General features: G+C 43.9%; 1 protein-coding gene across 1 annotated transcript; it reads right to left on the bottom strand.

The window, feature by feature from the left end:
* Positions 1–49: 49 nt before the first annotated feature.
* On the bottom strand, positions 50–18,135 carry elapor1 (endosome-lysosome associated apoptosis and autophagy regulator 1). The gene is made up of 22 exons (XM_010893361.5): positions 17,550–18,135; positions 14,499–14,619; positions 13,751–13,931; positions 13,090–13,237; positions 12,576–12,656; positions 12,321–12,426; positions 11,949–12,098; positions 10,612–10,700; positions 10,057–10,252; positions 9,128–9,256; positions 8,853–8,943; positions 8,332–8,437; positions 7,750–7,887; positions 4,676–4,936; positions 4,217–4,393; positions 3,930–4,077; positions 3,562–3,655; positions 3,288–3,389; positions 2,140–2,266; positions 1,735–1,913; positions 1,365–1,530; positions 50–1,009 (listed from the first exon to the last, which is right to left on the bottom strand). The coding sequence occupies exons 1-22, from the start codon at positions 17,649–17,651 to the stop codon at positions 941–943; spliced, it is 2,961 nt and encodes a 986-aa protein (XP_010891663.3). The 5' UTR covers positions 17,652–18,135; the 3' UTR covers positions 50–940.
* Between the last annotated feature and the right edge of the window lie 88 nt (positions 18,136–18,223).

Below are 18,223 nucleotides of genomic sequence, written 5' to 3'. Positions count from 1 at the left end.
ACAAATATACACCAAACATTTAGCAAATGGCTTTATTTCCAAATGAAACGACAAGCGTGGAATATAAACAATAAAATACGGTCAATTTCATAAAATATGGTTGGCAACAGTATCACACATTTGAAAAAAGTTTATAAAATTCATAGATAATACACTAAATGTATTAATTACTATTGTAAATTAATGTTACTTTACACTAAAATAAATGTAAAGCGATAAGCATGGTTTGAGATCCAAGCTCATGTTGTAACTATATGTTTTGCGAAAATATAAGAAAAGTATTTTCGGAAATAAATCACCATAAAATATTATATTAGGCACTGGTTTAGGTTACTTCATGTCTGCAAAAACATTACTGGCATACAATCATATAGGTCCATATAGTAGCAAACTCGATTTGGTGAGAAATATATTCTACGAAACAAAACATGTATTTGTTTTGATATGACCAAACAGATTTAAAACATTGCAGTAGAAACATATTCCCTCTTATACATTTTTCTGAACAAACTATTTGCGCCATTCGCCTGTTGGTGAACCTATGAAGATATCTATCACGTTCCGTATGTTCCATTCATGACATTCTGTTTGGTTTAGTATAGATGCTTCTTGTCCTTTGGTGTTGCAGTCAGGGGAGCAACAATCCCATCCTTCAGGAGCGAGCAACACTACAGAATGTTCCCATGCAAATGTATTGTGTAGAACAGACATTACTATTTTTCTGGTGGAACAGGGTCCAGGGAATTGTGCCAACTCCATTGAATAAAATCTTAACATGTTATCTCACTGAATAATAAATACACCCAAATGTGTTACTCCATTCTTATGCTGGAGGAGGTCGGCAGGTACTCTTCTAGCTCAGTGGTTCCAAAACTGGGTTGTAAACACCCCTGTGGTTCTGTAAGAGGAAAATGGTATTTACGGGGTCCCCCCGCCTGCCCTAGCTCATCTCCATCTCCAAACCTGATGATGACTTCAGAGGAACAGAATCAAACCCATCTGACGATCTCTGTAGAAATATATCAAATACATTTTGTTTTATTTCAGAATACATGAAAACATTTGTGGAACTAGAAATGACATACCATTTAACATGGAAGTCATTTAGCAGACACCATTTTAATTTTCCCTGTAGGAACCAGACCCTCAATGTTTCACCAACTGATCTACAAAGATTCATTATGTACTTCCCACTGCAAATGAGTGTGAGTTTTAGTCTCACAAACACACTTTAGAAACCTCATAAACAAAGAATATTTGCCCAGTTTCGCACAAAGTTTCACCCATTTGCGAAATGCCAGTTCATGGCATTGAAACACCCATGTCCTTCTTGAAACATCACCTCACCACCTTTTCGGCCTCACCTCTCGGGAGAAGGACTTGATCTTGGTGAAGAAAGACTTCTTGGTGAGGTAGATGAGATCGTCCTCCGCGTCTTCTCCCTCCATGATGGCACAGCTGTCAGCAGCGGGCAGCTCGCACTCCTTATCTCCGGCGGTCATCATGAGTTTGGAATACCTGTACTCCAGTCTGCAGGGCATGCACACACACACACACACACACACACACACACACACACCGGCACATTAATACGCACGCGCCTACACACACTACATACACACAGTCCGTCGATCCTCAAATAGGCAGCAGTCACGTAAACACGAAACACGCTTACGCTACGTGAGTGAACACACACACACACACACACACACACACACACACACAATCTCTTACTTGCGTGTCCTCTTCCAGAAGTAGCAGCTGATGCCGATGAGCAGGGCTGCGGCGACAGTCCCCGCGGAAACGCCGACTTTCAGCCAGATGTCCAGGCTCACGCAGGCCCGGACAGCCTGGGGAGGCAGGGCGACACCCCCGGTGCACTGTAGGGGCTGCTGCCACACGTAGGTGGTCCTCTGAGAGAGCAAGAGACACACAAACACACACACACACACTTTTTGTATCATTTTTCCGTTTTCACAGTGTTGTCGCAATTCTACAGACATCGGACCACACGCCCTAGTGTAAGGGCTCAGAGGAAGCCGCCAAGAACCGTCTGCGGCATGATTTTTAGTCGGCTTGTTTTTTCGGCCCTGTGAACCAGGAGCATGGTGTGGCGAAGTAAAGAATGTAATTGGTTACCTGTATGCCTTGGGTACAACCACTGACAATCTCTCTGTAGTGGCTCTCTGTGCATAGTGGACAGGCATGCTGAGAACGCCAGAGGAAGTGGAAAGAGCAGCCGTCACACGTCCCCTCTGAACATTTACTGGACCGGAAGAAAAGGGCAGAGTAGGATAGTGAGATTCAACACGGCAACTGTAGGTGCTCAGTTCTTATTCAGGTTGAGGGACCTGAAGTGGCAATCTGGAAGTTTAAAATATCTCTTCACGAGTTCTGTCTCCTACTATTTTGTTCAAAATGCTTCGGTGATGCAGCTGGAGAAACACTAGAATTCATAGGCAGATATATACATTCGAGGACCAGTTTGTTTTTAGGAACATTGGAGAATAGCAAGCTCATATTTTGATGGGTTACGGCAACTAATTGAGCTCATGAGACATTTTCATAAATTTGATTCTTCAAGAATCAATGGGTGAAACCCTTCATAAATCACCCTGCCAGAAGTCATACAATAGAAGCACTGGGGTCCAGGACAAGCGTCACAGCAAGTCTCTGAAATGGTCCAATAGTTGCAGTTCCACCATTATACCACAGGAGGTCACTCTGTTCAAACATCAGTGCACCTCCAGTTCCAACTTGTTCCTATACATTCAGCCAGTCTAATAGGTTTAACACTTTAATGCTAAATAATTCAGAGACTGCTTGTATTTTTCCAGTTTAAAAAATGTTAACGTTATGTATGTTGTATGTTGTTTTGGCATATACCAATAACCCCTGGATACACCCACAGAGGGTGGGGTCACATCTTTCACCAACGCGTCATACACATTTTCTGAAACATAATTTAAACGTGTTCATCTTATTGGGTGTAATATTCATGAAATTATTTTTAAGAGAGGATTGAAGGTTATTGGAATTGTCAAAGTCTAAATGCACAGATCTTAATGTTGTGTTCATTAGATATGGTGTGGGGTTCCCCAGAATCTCCGGCGGGGGGGGAAATGGAGCTGTTGAAAAGTTTAAATATCCCCACACTACAACAGATGTCCCCTTGACGACGCAGGGATTCAAATGTCCAACCTTTGTGAGGAGGCCCTGTGCTGTAACCGCTGCACTACCTAGACTCCCGTTCAGTTAAGTCGGTCATGTACAGTTCTCCAAAATACCTTGGGAGTGTAATCTGGTCTTTGGCCGTCACTGTCGGATCACATCTTAGTCTGATGGTGGTTGCTCTTCCCTTTTTACATGTCTGTGTGGTTTCACTGGACCTGCGGTAGACACAACAACCTCTGAATAGGTAGATATAACAAATTGGGACAGTAACCTAAAAAACACACGATGATAAACACCACTACAACATCTGTCTGGTTGGGTCTCTGTCTTAAAGCAGAAAACTCACGTATTTCACAGATTTGTTCAAAAACTTGAAGATGACGATACCTGTAGTAGAATATAACATCAGGCAGGTTTGACTCGGCAGGAAAAGAGCTCTGAAGAGACTCAATACCATCCAGGAAGGCATCAGTGGTAACCCCTTTAGGCAGAAACAGAACATGTTAAGAGTTAAGTAAAGCAACAAAGAAAAAAAATTACTCCAAAAAATAATACATTTCTGTTGAGGTTTTAGTGATCATTTTGAAATGCTGCATTTTGTGTCCTAATCTTTTTGTTCAGGGCAACCTGGTAAAGCAGACATTGGTCTTCATGTGTTCCCGGGGATTAAGTAGAGAAACAATGTGCCCCTTTTCCCAGCCAGGATGTAGTGTCTGTAATAAGAGGGATTAGGAACCAGATGCTGAATCTCGTACCGATCAGTGTGTCACCGATGACGAAGGGTTGTGACGACACCACAGTCTGACCTCTGACATCAGAGGGCACCACAGTGGACTGGCAGGCGTAACCTCTGACCTCCTTGGTTTCGGTCACGTTGTCCACGCACACCGCCACCTCTCGGCCCTACACGGGGCAGGAGAAAAACACCATTGTCTGTACCACCGGTTTTTTCTTCTCCAGAAAGCTCCTGGTTCCAGGATGCCTTTGACGTTAGCCAAAGACGTCTTCTAAACGGAAACTGCGTTCCCCCGTCTGGCCTTACCTCTTCACCACAGAGGCCGACCCTGAACTGGTGGAAGTATCGTAGGCCTTTACTGGAGAAGCGCGGGCTGCTCTGGAAGCTGGTGACATTAGCCAGGGGTGTGAAGTCATAACGAAGGACTTCTCCTTCTCTTCCGCCGGCCTGTAGTCTACAGCTACTCACACAGGCTGAGTGGGCCTGGGTGGGGGGAAAGAGGACAGCCGGGGATTATCAAGGGAACATTAAAAATGAGTCATCACTGGGATGTGCACCAGAAAAAGTCAAACCACCCCACAACGTACAAAAACACCGGAAAAGGAGAAATGTAAGCAGCTGTATTTGACCGTGAGAACATTTCAGTTGTAGTCGTTATCTTGGAAACAACTTTGATGATTAAAACATTAACGCCTGGGCCTGCATGGTCTGACCGACGCCCAAAAGCCCACGGTGCTGCAGTTGACCGTCGCTCGGCGTGCTTACCTTGTTGCTGTGGGTGTTGGGGCCACAGGGGACACAGGCAGCCTCTCCTACCGTCTGATCAGCCCTGATGAAGGTGTTGGCAGGGCAGCTCTTACACACGCCCGACCCCTCCACCATGTAGTGGGCCGGAGGACAGGAGACGCACTCCGAGGCCAACCCAGAGCCCAGAGCACAGTGGCGGCACTGAGAGGCCACGCCCCCCAACACATTAGTGATGTGGATGGAGTAGAGCTTGGCGAAGTCTGCGCTGTATTGCCTCACCTGAGGAGAATACAGAGAATGTTCTGGAAAAGGAATCTCAACTTTTCTGGAAGTGACCTCGCCTCTGTCTCAGGAATGCCCCCACCAATCACAGTCACTTGTCACCAGTTATTAATTTGCAAGGTGGCTACTTCAGATGAATGTGTGCGTGACCACGGTGCTCCTTCAGGACATATTTTTGTTTTTCATGCTTTTAAATTGGATAGAGAAGTTAGCATTGTCACCTATGGTGACTTATCCACTGAAAAAGCATTGTCCTACAGGTACCCAGGTATACAGTGGGTAAAGAAAAGAATCACCCCCCTTTAAAATATTCACATTTTGTTGCTTTGCAGCCTGAAATGAAGACAGACAGTTTGTTTCATTCAGCTGTATTTACTCAGTGCAACTTATAACATCCAAGTGAAAGATATAACACCAACATGTTCAGATTTTTTTTTTAAAACAATCACTGAGTTGGAAAAAGGATCACCCCCTTGTGTCAGTATTTTGTTGAACCACCTTTCGCTTTAATTACAGCCTTTAGTCTGTTGGGATATGTCTCTACTAACTTTGCACATCTAGACGTTGCAATATTTGACCACTCTTCTTTGCAGAACTGCTCAAGTTCAGTTAAATTTGATGGTCACTGTTTGTGGACTGAAATCTTCTTTCCATTGACAACTTTCTGGCAGAGAACAGCAGATTTTCCTCAAGAATTTGACAGTATTTTGCCCCATCCATTTTTCCTTCTATCCTGACAAGTGCTCCAGTCCCTGCTGCAGAGAAACAACCACATAACATGATATTACCACCTCCATGCTTTACTGTAGGAATGGTGTTATTTGGATGGTGAGCTGTATTGGATTTTCGCCAGACATATCGTTTGGCGTTGAGGCCAAATAATAAAATTTTAGTCTCATCTGACCATAACACCTTTTTCCACGTAGCCTTAGAATCTTCAATGTGCGTTTTGGCAGAGTTCAGTCGTGACTGCATGTGGCCTTTCTTGAGGAGTGGCTTTTTTCTTGCAACCCTCCCATACAAGCCACATTTGTGGATAATTTGTGATATTGTTGTCACATGCACACAATGACCACTCTTTGTCATGAATTCCTGCAACTGCTTCAGAGTTGCTGTAGGCCTCTTGGTAGCCTCTCTGACCAGTTTCCTCCTGGCTCTTTCATCCAGTTTGGAGAGACGTCCTGACCCAGGGAGGGACTGTGTTGTACCAAATACCTTCCACTTCTTAATAATAGACATCACTGTGCTTCTAGACACTGATAAAGCCTTTGGAATTTTTTTGTATCCATCTCCTGACTTGTGCCTGTCCACAACTTTATCCCAGAGATCTTTTGACAATGCCTTGCCACCCATAGTTGATTGTTTTCTTCAGTTGCACTACCAAGGACTGAAATGCTTCAGGAAAAGCTTGTTTTATACTGAGCTTATCAAAATGACCACAGCTGATCACAGTTGAAAGTCAATAGGCTTTGTGTGCTATTGAGAAGGTGATTAACTACACCTGGTTGGGTTTACAAGTCATTTTTAGGAGGGGAGTGATTCTTTTTCCAACTCAGTGATTCTGTTTTTTAATTTGTATTTTTTTTCTTCTGACAAGTTGGTATTATATCTTTCACTTGGATGTTATAAGTTATAAGTTATAAATACAGCTGAATAAAACAAAAATTGTTTTTGTCCTTTTTCATTTCAGGCTGCAAAGCAACAAAATGTGATTATTTTAAAGGGGGGTGATTCTTTTCTATACCCACTGTATGGCTGGGATGGCCAAGCGGTCTTTTAATCCTGTAAAGAAGCTCAAATTTAAACTGGGTTTTTAATTGTAGTAAAAGGCTTGTTTCCCGCTCATGGCTAGAAAGCTCATTCAAGCCATCTTTCTTTCTGCACCTGATTATGGGGACTTACTGTATATGCATGCTGCCTCCTCTATGTTACAGAGACTGGTTCATCATTCAACCCGACGCTTTATTACAAATTCAGAGTCAATCACCCATCATTGCACCTTATACCACATGGTGGAAGTGATCTGACTTTAAATGCCCAGAAAGTTACATTTGTATGTATTTCGATACCAAGTCCTCTGTAGTCTGTTCTCCTTCACCACCAGCAGTTACCACACCAGGTCTACTTCAAAAGCCCAGGACATTTACAGCATTAGGCAAGACTGTATTCTCCCACTCGGCACCAGAGGCATGGAATAGTCTACCATCCATGCTTCGATATGATATGTTATGGCCAATTAATTAATTGAAAACTCTGATAAAACACTCTGCTACAGAGGAGTGTAGATGCTTTCTTCAGGCTGGATCATGTTGTTGAACTGTATTGTTGAGTGTTTTAATTCTGTAATGTATTGATAGTCTGTAAGGTCTCGCTGGTAAAAGAGACTCTGGGTCTTAAGGTTTTTCTGGTAAATAAAGGTTAAACAATTAAAGAATAATTGAAGAGCAGTCGGCCATGCTGAAAGGCATGCTCCAGCGGTACATTAAACGTAGCACAACATGAGGCTGAGTCATGCGGAGACAGGCCTTCTGCAGACGCGTGTCAGTGTTTCTCACGCCATGCAGGGTGATAGGAGACTTGGCAGTCAAACGGCGGAACTATGCATGAACCTGAATGTGTGGCATCACCTACATCTGCTTGACTTGCACGGCAAAACCTATGACGACACGTTAGAGTTTCCAAGGGGGAACGAAGAGTGAACCACACCCTACGGCTGTTGGTATTCAAGTCAAGAAGACAATGTGGAAGATCTGGTTTCAGACCTCTTAAATAAACTCCTGTTACATTAGCTGAGTGTCTGTCTGTCTCACCTGGCTGTAGGCCTCTGTGCGTTGAAAAGCCCAGGTAAAGCTGACAGTGCTGTTGTGCTTTACCAAATAGGAGTAGGACTGTTTCCTGGTCGTACCACTCCAGTGCTCCACCATTTCATTGTTTCTCTCGCTGTAACCCTGAGGGGAGAAGACCAAGAACACTTTACGCTTGATAAAAAAAAAACATTCATGAACTATATCATTGGATTTTTGTTTCATATGGTTGTGGTGAGCAGGTTTGGATGAATGTTTGCTTGACTTCCCTGATTCCTTTCTACAGCCAAACACTAAGCAGCATCTAAATCAGTTTTGGAACACATGACATTAGTTCCTTCTCCACAATTCAAAATGTGTCAAACAATTGAGTGGCAATTTGAGTCATGAAGCTCATAGTTAGGGTTAGTTTTAAAACGTACAACAATCGAAAGCACTGTGCTTTCAAAGTTCGATTTCCATTGGGGACCAGTGTTAAAAATGTCCAAATATGGTGCTAATATGGTGATTTTTTGTTTTAAAATACAGTTAATGTAATATGTGACTACAAAGAATTGCACAAGTGTTGCATGAGATATTCGTTTTCACCTTCATGAAGTAGAGTTTACAGTCAGCAGTGCACTGGGTCTCAAAGACAAAAGAGATCCGGGACACTTCACTCCGCTCCTCATCTTTAGCCATGGAATGAGGTAATCTGGGTAAACAAAACACATTTGGTGATTACACATACCTACTGAGGGATTTCTACTCACTTCCTGATTTAATCTATTTTACTGCGTTGTTTATACTTGGTTTAAATGCAACAGGTTCTATAAGACATCCATTTGCCCTTGACATGCCCACTCAGGTCGTGCGGGCTTTACAAATTGAAACAAAAGGCTTACGAAAACTGAATTGGTATATTCTAGACAAGAGCGCACCCGCTTACACAGATAAACACTCCCTGATCTCTTACAATCAAATAAGCCTGGGGACATCATACAATCCACCGGACACGCTATCCCATACTAACAGCTCTCACACAAAAATGCCACTGTCTTCATTTAAACTATCAGGACTTATCTGGATTGCTCATTTGAATGTGTTTGATTGAGCGTGTCAGGCCTCACCTGTATCCAGGCACTGTGAGTGACAGCATCATGTAGTCGGAGTCCAGATCCCCTGGGGTGGTGTAAATGTACTCTCCCGCCACCTCCCACCCTGGTGGTATCACAGCAAATCACTGACATTACACATGGGAGAGGGCACCTCCCATGCAACCCACATCACAACCGCTGCAATGCAAAGGACCCTGGCCCAATGGCCAAACAAACCACAGACGCCCAGCCGGGCCGGACGGTACACCCCGGCAACTGTGTAAAAAAGGGAATTTGTGTCCTTTTACCGGTGCTCCTGTCTGTGTCGCTGTACTCCCGGCTGTAGACGAAGCTCCTCATGTTGTCGGGCATCTTGTTCCACCACTTGTACTCAAACCCCACCACTGGTTCTGTTCCGACAGGGCATTCTGCACAGGCTGCACACACGGAGCGAGAAGAGGGTGGACCTTAGCTTGAGCCAGTTTGCTAAAGCAGTACAAATAATCCGGCGTGGATAATACGTGGATTATAGTTTCTATGGATCTTTTTAAAGGGGATCCTACTGGATCCAAATTTGGATCCTACATCTGACCCTGTGTCACAGGCTGGTGATAGCCTGATGTAGCCATTTGAACGAGGCACTTAGTCTATAACGGCTCCCGAAGGTCGGTCTGAATGACAGCGTCCGCTAAATTACTAAAATGGAAATATACCTATTAAATAAATAGAACAGGCTTGGAACCTTAAACCCTCACAAACATTCTGCCAATTCTATTTCTATGGGCTGGACATGGACATGGGGGCTACATGATTTAGATGTGTGAGAAAGGGCTCTAACGTGGGTTTACACTCATGACAAAGTGGTCTTAATGATCCACTCTGCCAGGATCTGTAACACACCAAAACAGGGATTTCTTTACAGATCCACACGTCCAGTTTCACATTGCAACTGGATGACACAACTGGATGACATTGCGCAGAAGAAAGGGGCATGTTTAGGCTAATGAGCGCTCCTTTCACAACTCCACAGCACCCAGTTAAAATGGGGTTACGTTTGTGACAAAGTGGTCTTAAGAGAATTAGGTAAGTTTTATGTGCCAACGGGTCTTACAACAAAAACAACAGCCTTAGTTTCCAAGGACTTAAGCTAATATATTTCTGAAGTCTTCCTTCTCCATGCATTAAGCTGCCAGAAAAACGTTGTTACTTTGAGGGGGGGGGGGGGGGGGTTATGCACCTGTTCCGTTGGAGTAGGTTCCGTGGGGACATGGTTCGCAGGCTGAGGTGTTGGTGAAAAAGAAGCCGGGGTTGCAGGGGGGACAGGTCTCCAACTGGCCAGAGGAGGGCAACGACACCGCCGCCTCCGAGCTATTGAGCCCTCCAACCGCCTCGCTACAGATCTTCGGCTCAATCCACTTGTACATCAACTGGGTCTGACGAACAGCGGTTGAGTAGCGAGTTACATTTCAGTTATTTAGCACACACTCTTTTCCACAAAAGGTTACTTCCGCGGGGAAGTAAAATCACAGCGAATAACATGAATGTCTGCAGCTCTGAGGCTGATCGTTGCGACTCGCTGAATAGAAACTTTCAGGACTAAACCAAATACGAGAAAAGCGGATAAGAACCTAAGTGGCCAGGTGATATGACACGACAACTGACCGCATGTTTACTTCAGAACAACACGATCAGTTTTTGCTGCCGTGAGACTCACTTCACGCGTTCGTCCCATCATCAAAATGTACTAATGCCATATGCTACTTCATGTACATCTCCCAAGGTATAACTGTACCTGTCCGTTGGAGTCACACGGGGTGTGAGTGTAGAAGTAGTCACTCGTGGTACATGCAGGTCTCTGCTTGCAGCTTCCCGACCCAGCCTCTGGAACGACAGGTTAACACGGGGGTGTAGTTTTAAGCAGGGAGAATAGGATGGGGCACCGTACCAAAGTCAGTGTTAATTCTGTTGTCCAGCTCCAAAACACAGATGTGGGCGGTTTGCCGTTAAACAGTTTACCACCGTGCACATGCTGAAAAGTACCGAAGGGGAAAACGGCACTAGCCGGGAGGAAAAACCATTAAGATCCTGAGATCTAAAATCAATAATCAGCCTAAGAGCCCTGTGCATTTTACCAACAGCAATTAGTGTACATTTGCATATACTGTACCTTTATTGGGGGCAAATGAGCAAAATACACAAATCAACAAATGTCTATGAAGTCCCAACCGAGGTAAAGTTGGTTTTATATTCAGAGATTCAACAGACATTCGAAGCAAACATTTAAATGTTAAAAACTACTTGGATTCTTCACTGATAACTATGACTGACTTGGAATTAAGTTTCTATTAATCTTTTTGAAACAGTTATTGCAATAAAACTGGGTATTTCCAAATTTACTAAAATTTGAAGATTGCAGTTGTGATTTTTTGATCAAATCAAAGGTTGTAAAAGTTGTCCCCCCTATGGTTGAATATTTTGAACTTGGAATGAAGTTTCTACAGTACTTGTTGAAAAAGTTATTGCGATATAACCATTTAGTTTGAAAATGTGTTGAATATTTTTGTGTACTTTTACGATCACTTTAAAGATTGTGAAAGATGTCTAGCGTACTGGAGTATATTTTGAACTTGGATTGAAGTTTCTATGAACATTTGCCCAAACGTTATTAAAAAAAGAAAATTGCAGACTGGACCTTCAAAATGTGAAAATGTGTTGAAAATCTTAGTGGACTTTTTCGATCAATTTAAAGGTTGTAAAAGTTGTTCACCCTAGGGTAGAATATTTAGAACTTGGAATTAAGTTTCTATAAAAAAAAATCTAAAGTTTATGACAATATAATTGCGTTTTTCAATGTTAGAGAATTTGCAAGAAATCTATGTTTGATTGTTTGATCAAATAAAAGCTTGTAAAAGTTATCCAACCTAATACAGAATAATTTGATAAGTCAGTCATAGTTATCAGTGAGGAATGTATTTCGTTTTTTAACATTTAAATGTTTGTTTTGAATGTCTGTTGAATCTCTGAATATAACACCAACTTTACCTCTGTGAAGTCCCAGCACTAGGGGGGACGTATTTTCCAGGCAACATACGTGTGGACAATATCTCGGGGCGGAGGTGGGGTACCCACCTGCATACAGGTCCGGTCCACACTGCTGGCACACCGTCGCCCCCTTGTTGGAGTAGGAGTCGGCTGGACAGGGGGTGCAGTGGGCCGAGCCGGGCTTGGCGCTGTAGGTGCCAGCCTTGCAATGGAAACACTCGGACGTATAGGCCACCCCTGGAGGAGCAGGCGGATTGTCGACAGACTAACAATGACCAACGGAAACCAGAGTACGAACAGGTGTGCGTCTTCGCTGTCCTCTTTTTTTATTTACATCGCAATGCGGTTTAGAATTTTGCCCAAACTGGGGCTACGTAAAACACCTATGTTGTTTAACCAGGACATCCAAGATTGGGTAGAGGACCATTCGCAAAACACAACTGAAAACCACTCCAGTACCTGAGATGGCAATGTTTCGAAGGAGTACAGGTTTGACAGCGCTGCCCACCAGTGCAAAAGACGTGGTCTTCCAATAGAGCACGTTGTTGCCACGATTCAGCTCCAGCTAGATAGAGACGGAGAAGCAAAGGAGGTGGGGGAGCAACATTGGTGGGACATAAAGGTATAAACATTGACATGCCCGGCGTAAGCAGGGCTCCCCAGCCCATAATGCTAAGTGTGCGAATGCAAGCGGGCTACCGTGGTAACACTCACATCATAGGAAGTCCAGTCTTTCTCCGAGGTCCTCATCCAGCGAACATGAGAGTCTGTAGACTGGCACTGGTCATTTTGAACCTTGAACAAGGACAAGACAGTATGAGGAAATCAACTTGGCGTGACTGCCTGGTGCTCAAAGTCCAGTTCATTACAGTCACTTTGAACAGGCTGGATTGAGGTTTTATTTAACCTGTTGTTGACAGTCTTAACTTGTTCATTACTTAGGACCGGGGAGGAGGAGAGAACTGTTCCCATTTAGGATCAAACTATTGTCTTAAACCAACTGATTAACTTGTCACAAAGCTTATCCCTGCTGGCCCGAAAAAACAGGCATTGTCATCTAAAATAAATACATGTCTACTGGTATGCCAGCAAGGGCCAAACTGAATTAATGCAAATCCTTTGGTATCTGGATTCCTCTCACTGTGTGGCAGTTTCCGCGACACCAGCATAGACCTCACAGAGATCAATTTGGGACCAAATGATTTAGGTCTGTTCGTGGGACACTCACAAAGAACTCGAAGAAGATGTTCTTGTCTGGGTAGAAGTATTCAAAGGACACAGTGCCTGCTTTCTTCAGGCTGACAGAGTAGGACAAGGTCGCGGTGCACTCGTCTATGTTTGAGGCGATGTAGTCACCACTGGGGATCCAGGTCGAGCTACAGGTGAAGACAGAAAAAACACACCGAAAAATAAACCACGCTCCGGTCTAAGGTTTGAGAGGAATGGGAGTTAAAATCATTTCAACGCTCCTGTGTAGTTCACATGGTAGAGAATGGCATGTTGCCCACTTGGTAAAAGCATTGTGTTGCCAGGGTTATGGGTTTGATACAAACGTGGGGAAACTAACAAATGACTGAAATGTGTACAGTGTGCAGCTTTTAACTTGACAGGTAGCACGTTTCAGGCCCTGCTTGTGGAGTCTTGACTACAACCGAGGAGTTGGTTACACAACACAGGACAGATCTTTGACTAGACTTGTGTACATGGCCCTTACACAACAAGAAGGAGAGACGGAGCACATACCAGTCTCTTACCAGTTGAGAGACAGAGCGGGAAAGACCAGGATACATAGAGAAAGATACATTACTTAGAGAGATACTGAGATATAGATACTGAGAAAGATACTGAGAGAGGTGCTGCAAGGGGAGTACTGAGAGAGAGTTACTGACTTTGAGCAGTTGGTGTACATGTCAGCTATGTTCAAGTTTATCCCGTGCGATACAAAGCCAGTCGGCATGGCGTCCCACTCGTCGAAGCCCACACCTGTCCCTAGGGAGTAGGTTCCTGCGGAACACTTCTGGCACGTCTGGCTTCTCATGTCCAGGTACTCCCCCTCGTTACAGGAGAACGCTGAGGGAGGGGGGGGGGGCAGGCAGGTGAGGGGAAAGAGGAGTTAGTAGTTAGGGTATAATTCAAATGAGTACTGGGTAGGGAGGTGGAGAGGAGCCTCCGCAATATAGGTGCATCTCAGTAGTCCCACCGCTATTTCCAGCCTCCCCCCTCGTGGTTCTGAAAACACCCGAGTTGAATAAAAGCAAATGACGTGCCAAAGGAGGAAAGCAGATGAGCAGCGTGCAGCGAAACACATGTCAAATGATTCAGACACAGTCGCGTTTATGCAGTGACTTGGACAGGTTATGAGAGGCAGTGGAAAGGGAACGAGAAGATGTGATCACATCTGTGATCACACGGCCCCACATGAGGATTTAATGCACAGCACTACTTGACAGGATAAGCGGCTGGTGACATCATAACCCGGGGAGGATGTGCTCCGAGTGGAATTGACGCAAGTGTGTCGAACACACCACGCCTCCCCTCCACGCCTCCCCTCCACGCCTCCCCTCCACGCCTCCCCTTGGGAGCTATCCTCACCTCCCTACTCCCCTGTGGTCGGTAGCGGAAAGTGTGGGTACTCACTGCACTGTGTGCCCTTGACGGGGTCCGGGAGACCCGTGCAGGTGTCCTGCTTGTTAGGGACGGCCACCCTCCATCGAGATCCCAGCACGTCGCACTCTGTGTACTCGAAGTGGTAGTCCGACTGCAAGGGGGAGAAAGGTCGTCCAGGTTCACTGACAAGAAGTAGCGCATGGACAGTGGCCGCATGCTCGCGGGGCTTAGAGGCATTTGCGTAGACTGTTAGTTTGTATGTCATTACCTTCAACTCAATTGAGCTACCAAAAAAGTCCTAATGAAGGCAAGAGGCCCGTTTTACCAACATAATAATCCTCTGCGATGAGTGATAATTACTCAGCGCAAACATCCTCAAAGTAAACACTTCTTCAGTGACGACGCCGTAATAGGAGGGGTTACCGAAGCCTTTGTTGGACAGTTTCAGATTCCACAGTTCCATCTATAGCAAAACCACCCATCTCTACTGTTGTCTGTTTGTTATTGTAACGACATGCCGAGCAAAGATTGTAATCAGTTGTTTACAGAAGGGTCGGTCTCTGTCCATGTTCATTCTGGGATCCTATGAGCACAGCGAATTTGGATGCTCTATTACATGTTAGATTCATTTACAGTACGTTTTTATTTTGCAGGTCATAACATATCATACAAAAGAATGCGCTAAACAATAACCTGTTTTGGGTCACAAGCTCTAGTACTGGCGGATACAAAAACTCTGAAGGGCATTTTTAGTAGTCACATCCTTGTGGTAGATAACGAGATCAGGTGAGACAGCCTCTCTCCATACATCCTGGCATGCTGACTGTGTAAATATTGATCCGATCCTTACTCTATTTGGACATTGGGTTGGTCTAGTGTGAAATTCACACATAAGCCATGGATTATGTTGACCAAACCAGTGTTTCGGCCTAGTTCCATCAGTTAAAGTGAATTTATTAACCAGAAAACGCAATGTGCAGTGCACTGTGAGACAACAGTTAGGTTTGGTATTTTCTGATCACCGGTCTGTTGGTGTGATCATACGAACCTGCTGTCCCTCATTGGCATTGGCAACCTCACAAGGACTTGTCAAAAGGGCAGAAACTGACTAAACTCTATTCCCTGACAAGAAGAAATGTCCAACCTTCAATTAACTTGAAATAGCCAGTAATGTCTACAAAGTGCAATATGTAGGAAACCCGCTTTCGACTGGGACCCAGACCTGGTGTTACAGAGCAAGACCACTTAGGAGAGTCAACCCACCCCCCACCACCACAGCCACCCACACACACACACACACAAACATAATATACACACACTGGGCCAGGATTAATAGTTAACAAGAGAACAACCAGCAGATAATGTTCCCCAACAAGCTTCGGTTTTCTGTATTAGTGCAGCTACATTAGCTTTCATTTTAGAGATAAAGGCAGCAAGAGAAGGAGACGGACAGAAAGGGAAAGCAGTCAGAGATAGAGAGGGGGGATGGACACAGGAAGACAGGGAAATTGAACTGTTGATAGAGAGAATTAGTATGCATATATTGAACATGGCCTCCGCTAACATACTCTTCATTTATATTAACATGAGGAAACCGTGGCAACGGGACATTGTGACCCTGCCCCCACAGGGTCACACACACAAACACACACACACACAGGTTGAGGCTGAAAACAAATTAGTCTGATGAATCAACCAGCCGTGGTGTGTCCTTTCAGCTGAATCTGCCTTCAATCCCTCTCACCTTGAGGCTAGTGGACATGGGATCCATGTGTCTGCAGAGCCAATGAGAAACAGGCATGGCCATGTTCATTTCACCAGCAGACCATGGATTGGCCTAAACCTACAGCCAGGTCATCTGGGGATCTTAGTTTTATCTTAACAGTTTCAAGCGCCAGCTGATTTGAAATGTGTGTGTACAGGTTACAAATGTGTTACGTGCTAGTTCAGGATGTGTTATGTAAACCCTTTCGTAATATGTATAGTGTAACTGAAGCTAAGATGTGGTAAAGATGGAAGCCATCCCTATGTCAGCTTTCCATTCACACTCAATCAGGTAATGTAAATTGATCTACTGCCTTCAAGCATTATCAAACACCACGGCATTTATGCAAATAGTATGAGGACCAAGTTGACTCAAGTCAGGAGTTCTAACCAGACGAGCAGAGGACGAAGGGATATACACCTACACACAAAATAACCTGGCTATGACTTATGACAGATATGTAAGCAACGTAAAATTAACTGACGTCAGCCCAGCGTAACACATGTCTTGGCGTCTTTATTTCTCACAGGTTTGTATGTGCAACATACTGTTGTATACCTGTGTGACCAGTCCAGCATGGTGAACGACTCTTGATGAGATAAATAGCCAACTCTGAAAAATCATATATAGGCCTACCACAACCCAACACAATTTAATTAGATGGACCAAAAAGCACTGGGTCTCCTTTCCTGTGCATGGCCCATTCAGTTATGTGTGGTGGTTTTGAATTTGCTGGTTCTGATAATGTACTGGGATTTTCTTTTCAAGTACATGGGAAAACAGCAGCAAATACTATTCATAGCTGTATGAATAATGTCTTTCAAAGACATATGTGATCACAATTTTTTTATCATGTTCAGTCTGATGGCCTCTAGAACTAATACCAATATGGTGTTTAAATTTAGAGGCTGCTATTTGGGACACACACAAACATGTGTATGTCCGTCAGAATGAGTAAGTTCTGCTCCAACTGTTCAGTCAATATGCTTTTTCACAACGCATTATAAAAGGATGGATCATGCATGGTTCTCTTTTTTGCATAGAAAACTATTGGAACATTTAACTAATGACTTTGGCAGGGGATTGAATTAACAGTTAATATGCATTTTAATACCTTTAAGTTAAATAATGGCAAACTGAAGTCAGAGCTTTGATACAAAACAAATACAAAACATTCAGCGAAGCATCACGACAAACAACGCGGCATTTAAGTGACCAAATGAAGTGCACTTTGTGTTACCAGCCATATGGTGAGAATACACGTAATTACAGTCACAATCGAGTCAATAGCTATCTTACAATTCCATGCTCCTTACCTCTTTACATATGGGCAAATCGCTGGGTGCAACAGTCTGAACCAAAAAGAGACACAGAAGGTGAAAGAAACTAAGTGAACCTCCGCGCATCATCATCATCATCGTGTGGCAGCAGGTACGCTATAAGAACTAGCTCGCAGGAGCGCTCCACGCTGGAGGTGAAAGTCGTTGAAGGACTGGAGGGGGGGAGGAACTTATGCCACGACAACTGATAAAGCATCCTCTCAACCAGTAAGGCGCGTCTGATAACGCTCGGACAACAAAGACATAATACCGCTATCATTAAACAAAACTATGAATGGAAAGCAACGGTTTGCATGTTTTGCTGAGTATTTCCTTCATTTGTGTGTGAATGTTATTTTTGCTGGCATTACAGTAAAAGTAATAATTGTGTATTAATTGCACAGCTCCTATCAGCTGTCTAAATGGAATATGTTTCTATACGAAATCATTTGGGATTGCACAACACAATTAAAATGTGCTGATCTAGGTAGGGAAACGTCACCCGCAAGACGCCGTAGTTGGTTAAATGGAAGGACAATAATAGTAGACCAATTGTACCGATTATTAGCATATTTTTGAGATAGTATTTTTACAAACACATTGGTCTACAAAAAAAACCACAAATCTAAAACTCAAATGTTTCTAAAGGACGGAGGATCAGGTGTCACAAT

The sequence above is a fragment of the Esox lucius genome, chromosome 12 (genome assembly GCF_011004845.1).
Source record: "Esox lucius isolate fEsoLuc1 chromosome 12, fEsoLuc1.pri, whole genome shotgun sequence".
Taxonomy (NCBI): domain Eukaryota; kingdom Metazoa; phylum Chordata; class Actinopteri; order Esociformes; family Esocidae; genus Esox; species Esox lucius.
The sequence above is the reverse complement of the archived record's forward strand: the minus strand, read 5'-3'. Positions and strand labels throughout refer to the sequence as shown.

Bases quoted from the DNA above. Each gene is read 5' to 3' on its own strand.
- elapor1 (XM_010893361.5), bottom strand. From the start codon at position 17,651: ATGATGATGATGATGCGCGGAGGTTCACTTAGTTTCTTTCACCTTCTG. The intron at 12,657-13,089 runs GTGAGTGTCCCA...TCCTTGTTCAAG, and splicing joins ACATCTTCTTCGAGTTCTTT to GTTCAAAATGACCAGTGCCA. The intron at 8,438-8,852 runs GTGAGGCCTGAC...TTGTTTACCCAG, and splicing joins CTCACAGTGCCTGGATACAG to ATTACCTCATTCCATGGCTA.